The sequence below is a fragment of the Garra rufa genome, chromosome 23 (genome assembly GCF_049309525.1).
Source record: "Garra rufa chromosome 23, GarRuf1.0, whole genome shotgun sequence".
NCBI lineage: Eukaryota > Metazoa > Chordata > Actinopteri > Cypriniformes > Cyprinidae > Garra > Garra rufa.
The window spans coordinates 11,867,963-11,879,324 of record NC_133383.1 but is presented as its reverse complement, the minus strand read 5'-3'; the positions used below and the strand labels follow the sequence as shown (position 1 = coordinate 11,879,324).

Genomic DNA, 11,362 nt, shown 5'->3' with positions numbered 1-11,362 from the left:
AATGACAAAAAAAAAAATCGGAAAATATAAAGTAAAATCACTCACTTAAACACAAATTATCTTTAGCCAAATTTTTTAAAATAAAATTAAAATAAAATAAAAACAAATTAAACATAAATTGTAAATAAATTGTTTTCAATAAAACAAAAACAAAAAAATGCCAAAACCACATAACGAAATGACAAAAAAACGTATTTAGAATACAATAAATTAACTAAAATAAAACTAATTAAATCTAAATTGTAAATAATTTTTTTATTTAAAACTAATACAAAAAAGTGACAAAACCACATAATGATATTACAAAAATAATTATATATATATATAATTATTTTTGTAATATCATTATGTGGTTTTTTCAGATAAAGTTTTTATTGTCTCTTTTTTTTTTACTGTAGTTTAATCCGAAAATATAAAAATAAATTAGCTATATATATATATATATAGCTAATTTATTTTTATATTTTCGGATTAAACTACACTCTAAAAAGTGCTGGGTTATTTTTGTAAACACATTGCTGGGTTAATTGTGCTGGGTCAAAATTCTGGGTTGTTTGAGGCACTGTAAACACACAGTTGGGTTGATCATGTTGGGTCAAAGGGGTTCTTTCACTATGAACACCTGGGTTGGGTTATTTTGACCCAACCGGTTTGTTTATTTTTTTCACTTCATCGAACATTCTGGATTCTTCACTCGTCTCGTCGCCAGGCGGTCACGCACCTCGCAGCAAGCAGGATTATAAGGTAAATTAATAATATGATTATACAATTATTTACCTTTATTTTTAATAAGTTTTGTTTTAGAGCACACTGGTTTCACTGTTTAATGCAATATTTGATATGTCGCTGTGCGGGGTTGGCATTTTATTCCGTGAATGAAGAACGTTGTAACTTAAGCAGCCTAGCGATGTACTTTTTTGCCTCAACAATCGCTTTATTGTTATATAAAGTGTGTGTGTGTGTGTGTGTGTGTGTGTGTGTGTGTGTGTGTGTGTGTGTGTGTGTGTGTGTGTGTAGTGTTATTTGTATAACTTACAGTATATGGCCTTTATTTTAACGCCTTATGGAAAGAGTAGGTCAGAAATACGGGGGTAAATTCCTTTACTGTCTGCATACTGTATGGCTTTGTAATGTTTTGTCAAAATTAGATAATTTCATACAAAAATTGATCTTTTAAGGGCATATTCTTTCAAGTAAATGTCTGTGACGTAAACCACAATATGACAGGTATGTACTATTGTTTATTACTTAAATGTAATGTTGTCTTAGCTACAGCATGTAAAGTTAGACTTAATCTCTCGTGGTGTATGTGGCCGTTCACATGTCGCGTTTTTTGCGCACTGAAGTTCGTTATTTCAAATGTAGATGCCAATATACGCTCATAATGGAAGCTCGTTTTTTCCAGGCGCGGGACATGGTTGCTTAGCAACGGCAGACGCCATGGGAGAGCAAGCTGCGTTTTGCGTTTTCACGCGTTTTTAGGCGCGGCATGTGAACGGCCCCTTACTCTTCCTCTATTTTAGTGAATGCCTGTGTTGCATTACAAACTGGGAGACCAGTATAAACCTTAAACTTATTGAACCACATTTCTTTTTCAGATTTTATCAGATTTCACAAGACTTTAGGAAGCTATATCCAGAAGCAGACTTTTTGAAGACTGGGCTACAGTTGCAGACCTAATTCTTGCCAGTGCTCAGCAAGGGACATTCCTGGCGACATGACTTAAGGTAAGCTTTTTCTTATAATATGTCAATCTATAAAAACAATATGCAACTGTATTTGACACACATCAACTGGTAAATACAATGGTACAGTAACACTTAACTAGTTGCTTATTAGCTTGTATATTGTCTGTTAATTAGTATTTATGAAGCACATACTGATGCCTTATTCTGCATGAGCATATTCTACATGCCTGAATCTGACCCCATACCTAAACTTAACCTGCAGTAGTTGAATGAGGGTGGGAATTAATTTGCATTATTTAAAGGAATGAAGAAAACTTCATATGAAAGTGTTTCAGTTTGTTGTTTTGATTATAAAATATGTTTCACAGTTTGCATATTATTCCTATGGTTTAGATGCTAAAGGGGAAAGTGCTTTCAAAGTCCTGCCCACTCTGGATAAAAGGTCTTCAGACCCACAACCACGGAATCCCGGAGGCCATTCATTGACGTACAACCTGTAAGTTTTGTTTTACGTTTTCTGCTCTAATAAGAGTGTATATATATATATATATATATATATATATATATATATATATATGGAGAGAAACACAGTGGTGGCCAAAATTATTATAACAGTTGTATTTTCACCAGCTAAAAAATGATTTTAAGTCAGTGTTTGTTATCTTTTGCTGTAGTGTGTCAGTAAGAAATATCAGTTTACATTTCCAAACATTCATTTTGCCTTAAATTGTGATAATCCAGTGAGGTTTTTGTTTGTACAACAGCTAATCCTCCACACAGAGATCTGATCTCATCATCATCCAGTCCGTCTGGAATGACATGAAGAAACAGAACAAACTGAGACAGACTAAATCCAGAAGAACTGTGACAACGTCTCCAAGATGCTTCAAGAGACCTACCTGCAAAGCTACCTGAAAAACTATGTGCAAGTGCACCTAGTGTAGGGCAAAAGCTGCTTTAAACGCAAAAGGATGGTCAAACCAAATGTTGATTTAATTTAGTTAATCAAGGTTAATTGATTAAGAACATTTATTTATGACATTATTTTTGACAGCATCATTTTATGACATTTTTAGACAAGTGCTTAAAACTTTTAACAGTACTGTAGCTTTGCAGTTAGGTCTCTTGGAGCATCTTGGAGACGCTGTCACAGTTCTTCTGGATGATGATGAGAACAGATCCTGTGTGGAGCACTGGCTGTTGTGCAAACAAAAATGTCACTGGATTATCACAATTAATGGCAAAATGAATGGAAATGTAAACCGATATTTCCTACTGACACACTACAGCAAAAGAGAAATCACTGACTTAAAACCTTATTTAGCTGGTGAAAATACTAGTGTTCTAATAATTTTGACCACAACTGTATGACAAGTTGAGAAGCAAAATGAGCATTTATTTCATGCCTCTGTGTTTATGTTCATAAAATACACTTAACTTAAAATGTTAGTTATATTGCAAGACTAAATGCCGTATAATTAACAGGTGGGGACCAACATGGTGGATTTGAGCCTTGGGATGAGACAACAACATTTCTAGACCTTCGCCATTGTTCCAGGCCATGCCATTGAAGCAGACTTGTTGCCTGGGAATTTCTCCAGCTTGCAGTATATCATATTGATGGACATAAGTCTTCATGTGTGAAGTTTTTGAGGGCAAAAGTTTTTTTTTTTGGCCACTTGTAACATGTTTTAAATTGTAAGTATTGTCTGGTGGACTCTTTGTTTGGCTTAGTTTTAATGGCACGATGTTTGGAATGATTCTAATGTGGTAATAATTCATTTTTGAGTGTTCTGCTGCTGCAATGTTGACATAAAGAATAGGAATATATTGTGCCTTCTTTACAGTTTTGTGTTTAAAAGAAACTGATCTACTAAAACCGTTATTTGTCTCTGTAAGGGTTGGACAAAATGTGTGACAGCTGCACCTTTTGAAAACTGTATTAAAAAGAAATATGAAAACTCATTAAATTGACATTTACAGATTCATTTTTTTGTGTTGTGTAACTGTATTACAGAAAAACAATAATAATTTTACATTCTTTTGTGATTTATATATTATTATTATTGGTAAATATAAAGGTAGCAAGGCAATTAGACAACAAATAACCCAATATTTAGGTAGTTTTTAACCCAGCAACACAGTTAATCTGACCCACTGGTTGGGTCAAATAAACAACCCAGCATTTTGGGTCAAATAATTTAACCCAGCACTTGGGTCAAAACAACCCAACGCGTGTTCTGTCCCATAGTTACCCAGCAGCTGGGTTATGGTTGGGTTATTTTTTAACCCAGCACTTTTTAGAGTGTACAGTAAAAAAAAAGAGACAATAAAAACTTTATCTGAAAATATAAAAATAAAATCACTCACTGAAAACACAATCTTTAGCCAGCCTCAAAATTAATATCCATTTTGCATTTATACATTAAAATGTTGTGATAGCTCAATAATCTTAAATGTAGCAAAAAATATATTATTTAGAGTTTTATATTTAATTTTTTTTAGACAAAATAGGTTAATACAAGTAATTTATCGGTTATCTGTAATAATATGAAAACAATTTTTGATGCATCTGTGAAATATATAACATCTGTGCATCCCTACTCACAATCTAATCAGTTCCCTAAAGCGTTATTTTAGTATTATAGTATTTATTAATCTTTTAAATTAGCTTTTATTTTTAGACTTTCAGTTTTCATTTTATTTTTTATTTTTTTTTATATATATATCACTTTTTCATTTTAACATTTTTATTTTGGTTTAGTTTAAGTTGAAGTTTTAAAATTACGAAACCTTTTTTAATTTATTTACCAAGGCAACATTTCTAATTTTCATTTAGGTTTTAAAATGATTTTTAATAGTTTAGTTCATAATAACACTGATTCCCAATCTATAATATCAATAACTAGCCCACATTTTCTCCATATCCTGTTTAAAGTGGATATATGTCTCACAGAAATAAGTGGTTGCGAACACTGTTGCATGCAGACTCCAACCCAAAATTCTAAATAGCTGATATCAACATTGTCCAGAAACACATCCTACTTGCGCAAACCATCGACCCAAAATTGATGCGAAAATACGGAATCAGAAAAAAGTGCCGATCAGCAAGACGGCAGATGCAGGAGAGAGTGAGAACATTCGGTCAAACATAACCACGCAGTACTTCAGCAAGAGAGACCGAGAATAATTATCTCCTGGCCAGAGTGGCGAGCTGTTAAAAAAAAGACATGAAGTGATGTTATAAAGAGCTTTCAGTGAGAATCTAATGCGAGTTCAAGCGTCTCTTGATTGCGCTGAAGTATACGGGAAGTGGTGAGGGTTTGAATGTGACCACTTCAGATCTGTTGTTCTGCGCAGGAATTAACAAGCATCCAGGGCCTGTTATACAGCCGGAGTATTGACGGGCTCCATCTGTCCCTCTGAACGACGCTCATATAGCACGCTTACAATACATCAACCTGTTAACCCGGTTAAACAGGTAATGCTGACTGCTGAGGGCTCAGATGACTCTAGGATCTTCTCAGAGCCTTTGAGAAACCTCGACTGCTAAACTTAAACACGTGATTGACCACCTTTCATTTATTGCAGCGTATGAAATGATCTAAGAGAAGGAGAAGCAGTCAGAAAGTGCTATATTAGACATAAAGAGGAAGCAGGCTGAGCAAGCGCTCCCCGGTGGTGACTTCACCGTTTCCTGTACACGTAAAGGACCAGTAAGGCCTGATTTGGAACACAGGTAGAACATTCAACTTCCTGCCAGAGCAGGAAGCAGAACTAAAGGAGTCGGTTTGCTGTTCTTTCATTAAATTGCTCTAAATATTTATTATCTATAGTGAAATAAATTGCTTACTCAATAGGGATGTACAATATACAGTCAATCCAAAATTTATTCAGACACCTTCAACATTTCTCACATTATTAGTTAATTCGCTATAGTTTGGAAAATGGCAATAAAATATGACAAGGACAAGGAATCTGTCAGAACAAATTCATCTTTATAATGTCAGATAACTTTGATAGAAAGGTATGTAATGGATTACAATCAACCAAAAATTCAGACAACTGTTAGTATTACAATATTTACACAACTATCAATACTTTGTTAAATTGTCTAACATGTCAAAGTGTCTGAATAATCTTTGGTCGCAAAATGTTACAGATTTCACAGTCCACTGTATGAAGACTTTTTGGGTATAATATGTAACAGTTTACTTTATTTTGCTATCCTTACTTATATAAATGAACTATAGTGTCCTGCACCCACTAGTGAAAAACATCAAAAATTAAATTATATCTGGTAATTTTTTGGTTTGACTGTATATCTGTACAGTTATTGACCAGTAATATTTTTTTTATTTATTTTTTTTACATTTCTGCTAAAAAGCAGAACTTAAAGGTCCCATATTGTACACATTTCTCGAGGTTTATTTTAGTTGTTGATGTCCTTAAGAATATATATTTGCGGTATAAGTGCCAAAATCCATCTCAATATATTTTTACAGCTCCTTTTTTAGGAGCTCTGTCAAAAACAGGTCGATTTTGGCCCATCTAATTAATATTCATGAGCCTCTCTTCTGATTGGCCTGTTGTTTTCTGAGTGACGCACAGTCAGGCCAACCACAGGTAACTACGGTCATGTATGCTTTAGCCGAGCCCAGAGCCATAGAGAGAGCCTAGCCTGCTGATACTCAACAGGATATTTCAGAATGATCATTAATGTTTTTTCTTTTTCAAACACCGAATGCAGTAAGCTACGTAACTGTTGCTTTAGTAAAGCCCCTTTCACAATGCGCGCTGATTCTGGAAAATTACGGGAACGAGCGCTGTGTGAACAAAAGCCAGAACCATAAAGGCAGTGTTGCAGTGATTGATGCACGTTATCATGCGACTCTTCACAACGAAAAAATACGTGCAAAGTGGATTGAAGCGGCGATCGGGCAGAGCCAGCTCCTCACTATCAGCGCTGAAGCACAGTTTGTTCAGGTTAGTTTCAGTTTAGTGAAACGTACGCGTCGCATTACATCTCACATCCAAACGTCACATGTCTTTATGGGTTGTGTGTAAAGCACGCACAGATTCCGGAAAACAGCTGTGAATGAACCAAATCAAACAACTCTGGAACAAATCATGGGACACATTATCCGTGTATTTACCGGAATCGCGAAATCGCGAGTGAAAGAGGCTGAAGTTGACGTGCCACTGGTCTCTTATATTCACGTTGTTCTGAAGCCTGTGCAATGATGTAGTTTCGACATCTATCGACTGAACAGGGTTTTCTCGACTTGTTTTCGTGTTGTTGTTGCTTAGCAATGTTATGGACATGATATTGTCTGGGGGTTTGACAAAAGGAGGGTGGGACGTGATTGGTGCTCGGGGCGGTGACTGAGTAGATCGGACGTCACATCTTTGCGGAAGTCACAGTGGCTTGTGAAAATGAACAGCTACTTTAAGCAGGCTGTGTGCAGTTTACTGTGGATTGACTGTTTTGAAACTCATATGGTAGTTACATAGCCCCTAGACCTCAGTTATCATGAAAAAAGCCAGGAAATTTCGATTTTGACAATATGGGACCTTTAAGAAATCAGTTTGTGTACCTCTCCTTATTTGTTCCAGATTTGAATTGCATCTTCGGTGAAACAAATGGCTTACAAATTCTATTTTTTTTAATCAGTATAATTAATATTTCATATTTCATTGTGCATTTCCACTAATTTAGACTACCCTCACAGCCATCCAACACTCACTTAAAGTTAATCTTAAAAACACAAAATCTTAAGCAAGTCTTAAATTTTATATCTATTTTATATACACCAAAAAAATGGTGTAGTAACAATTTGTCACGTAGAAATGAGTAGATTTCACAGTTAATTAAAAAGAGACAGCAGGAATTAACACACTGAATTAAATTGAAATTTTGAAGTAGAATGACTGAAATAGTAATTTCCTTGTAAAACATACTCCAATAATCTGGGAAAACCTATATTTTACAGTGTACATTATAATGTTGCGATGACTTATAGAATTTAAAATATTTTTAGTTTGTTGTGTTTTACTTTTCATTTATTTAGACAAAATAGAAAGACTGAAATAGTAATTTCCTTGTAAAACATAGTGCAATAATCTTATATTTAAAAATTATATTTTACAGTGTACATCATAATTTTGTGATAACTGACTTCTAGAATTTAAAACAATTTTAGTCTTTAGTGTTTTATTTTTCATTTATTTAGTCAAAATAGAAAGACTGAAATAGTATTGTCCTTGTAAAACATACTCCAATAATCTTTGAAAACGTATATTTCACAGTGTACATTCTAATGTTGTGATAACTCACTTCTAGAATTTAAAACAATTTCAGTCTTTAGTGTTTTACTTTTCATTTATTTAGACAAAATATTTTTTTTAATTTATATGCTCACAAAAATCAAGTACCAAAAATATTGTTTTATACCATCATGTGAATGTACCTACTCTCCATAAATCTCCTTAGGCCTTTAACCACAAATCAAGATTAATTCCACTTTAGATCAGGTAACACAAATCCGTAACACTTCATAAAACCTCTGAGGACCTCCACAAACATCTCAAATCTCCGAAACAATCATTCTGGTGCATGCGGTCACATCTTCACCCAATACTCAGACGACAGGCCCTCTGGGGCTGTTTGCACACCATCCACCCCACGGCTGTATTGATTCCTCATTAATTACCCCTACCGGTGGAGCAATGGGGCACTTTCCAGGTGGAGCACACATCAATACTGACACCTAACCCCCAATGTTGTGGAAGTCACGGTGAGACGCTATCGGCAAAAATATCACACAGAACCGGACTCACACAGACGGTCCGGTGAAGGCCTTTATTGGCAAAACATCAGGACTGGTTCTGGTCCGGAGATGCTGCAGGGATGCTGATGTGCTTCACGCAGCATCTCACTGCCAAGAATATTCCACCTAGTCAACAGAACCAGGTCAAATAAACCCCCCACTGGGTTAGTGTGCTGTGAACTCCATGCATAAGCCAATGCTCAATGTTTTCCTTTATGGAAATGCATAAAGTTGAATTAGTATATGCCACAGCTGACATGAATAAACATGTGAAAGCTTCTTCAATGAAGAAAGTACTGTTGCTGTAGCATTCTTACCACAGTACATTGATATTGTGGTGCTGTATGATTACCAGACTCATGCACTGTGATATTTACATCTCAGTGTACTCCAGAAACCATGGTATTACTATGCTACCCTGTCATGGTAATACCATAGTAGCTTTTCTGCTTTTTATTGCAGAACATTCTTCGGGAAACCTTGGTACATTTTAGTGAGAGAGGTTTTATCCCATCCCTGTGCGTTTATAAAAATACAGCATCACAGTACGGTCCAAATCCCATGTATTACCACAGTGCAAACATGGTAATACTTCAACTTAAGAGGGGTTCATTCCCAGTCCTGTGCGCCTCTATAATGCAGCACAATAAACAGCTGCAGTGCAAAAATAGGAAGAAACGGATAAAGCGAGAGCGGATCCGCTCTTTCATGACGCTGCACTTCGGCCCCTCTCGTCGTTATTACCTCTAAAGTGCGGATCTCCTGCTGCGTGAGATCGTTGGACGCCGCGCATTTGGTCCGGAGCCCTTGTAAACTGGAGATGGAGATGTCGATCATGTTCTGGATCAGTTCACACTGGTGTAGCGCGGCCATCGCTGCGCCACCACCGCCGCCGCCGCTGCTGTCCCTCTGTTCATCCCTCTCCTCCACCATCATCAGCCCCACTCTAACACCATCCATCCCACTGCATCGGGCACGCCGTGGATGGAGAGATGAGTGCAACTACAAATAATAATACAATCCACATGCACTACTACAGACGCATGCCATCAGACTGTCCGAGCGGACAATAGATGCGGTCTATATTGGGATCCACAAGGGAGATGTGGTTTGAGGTAATCCCAAATCCAAGTGCGCTGTGCAAGCGCGTCGTGCGAGCTGCGCGTTCTGCTGTGAGTCTCCGCTCACTGTCTGTCAGCTGTGGGAAACATCGCACGACGCGATGCGCGCTGGGAAATGAAGTCCGTACGCACATGTCTGTAGGCTAATGCTACATTAGATAGATAGATAGATAGATAGATAGATAGATAGATAGATAGATAGATAGATAGATAGATAGATAGACAGACAGACAGACAGACAGACAGACAGACAGACAGACAGACAGACAGACAGACAGACAGATAGATAGATAGATAGATAGATAGATAGATAGATAGATAGATAGATAGATAGACAGACAGACAGATAGATAGATAGATAGATAGATAGATAGATAGATTTTTGTATTCATCTATTTCAAACTAATTCATAAATTTATTGTTAAACTACCTGTCAAAAGTTTTTGAACACTAAGATTTTTTATGTTTTTAGAGAAGTCTCTTCTGTTCACCAAGCCTGCATTTATTTGGTCCAAAGTACAGCAATATTTTTATTAATATTTAATACTATTTTTACTACTATTAATACTATTTTTACTATTCAAAAGAACTGTTTTCTATTTGAATATATTTTAAAATGTAATTTATTCCTGTAATCAAAGCTATATTTTAAGCATAATTACTCCAGTGTCACATGGTCCTTCATTATACCATTCAAAAGCTTGGAGTCAGTATATATTTTTTTCTATTTCAGATAAATGCTGTTCTTCAGAACTTTCTTTTCATTAAAGAAACCTGAAAAATTCTACTCAGCTGTTTTCAACATAACAATAATAATGTTTTTGAGCAGCAAAATCAGGATATTATAATGATTTTTGAAGGATCATGTGACTGGAGTAATGATGCTAAAAATTCAGCTTTGAAATCACAGGAATAAATTACATAAAAAAATATTAAAACACAAAACAACTTTACTGTTTTTTTATTTTTTTATTTTTTGCTGTACTTTGGATCAAATAAATGCAGGTTTGGTGAAAAAAAATTGAAAATCTTACTGTTCAAAAACTTTTGACTGATAGTGTATATCCTACACTAAAAAAGGCTGGGTTAAAAACAACCACAGCAACAAACTAAAAGCGATTGGGTTGTTTTTGACCCAGCAGTTTAGTTAAATGTTTAACATACCTTTTGGATAGTCTTATTTAACTCAGCTATTATATTTAAAAATTACTATATGTCTTGCTTAAAATGAACCCAAAACAGGTTAGAAATCAAAAATGTTAAATAAATTATATATGTTAAGTAAATTAACATTTATTAATAAGTTGAATAAATAATAATTAAATAATGAAATTAAACATTTAAACGCTCTGCCAAAACAACCCAGTCGTTGGGTTTGTCCATATTTTACCCAGCATTTTTTAGAGTGTATATATTTTTATATAAATTTTTCTTTTTGCCCTTTTATAACTTGGATTCTTAATACACTACCAGTCAAAAGTTTTTGAACAGTAAGATTTTTTATATACATATTTTTAAAAGTTTCTTCTGCTCACTAAGCCTGTATTTATTTGATCCAAAGTACAGCAAAAACAGTGCAATTTTAAAACTTTTTTGTTATTTAAATACTGTTTTCTATTTTAATATATTTTAAAATGTAATTTATTTCTGTGATTTCAAATCTTAGATCTTAGCATCATTACTCCAGTCACATGATCCTTCAGAAATCATTGCAATATTCTGA

General features: G+C 35.0%; 1 protein-coding gene and 1 long non-coding RNA gene across 2 annotated transcripts in view; one reads left to right on the top strand and one right to left on the bottom strand.

Moving 5' to 3' along the window:
- The window catches only part of ksr1a (kinase suppressor of ras 1a), a 44,161-nt gene extending 34,484 nt beyond the window's left edge, over positions 1–9,677 (bottom strand). Inside the window, exon 1 of the mRNA XM_073829393.1 lies at positions 9,263–9,677. Within this exon, the coding sequence (XP_073685494.1) occupies positions 9,263–9,478 (216 nt within the window). The 5' untranslated portion in view covers positions 9,479–9,677. The remainder of the gene's footprint in view (positions 1–9,262) is intronic.
- Positions 1,462–3,428, top strand: LOC141299110 (uncharacterized). Its single transcript, XR_012341704.1, has 3 exons — positions 1,462–1,727; positions 2,082–2,184; positions 3,174–3,428. It is a non-coding gene; the product is annotated as an uncharacterized lncRNA (long non-coding RNA).
- Positions 9,678–11,362: the final 1,685 nt, after the last annotated feature.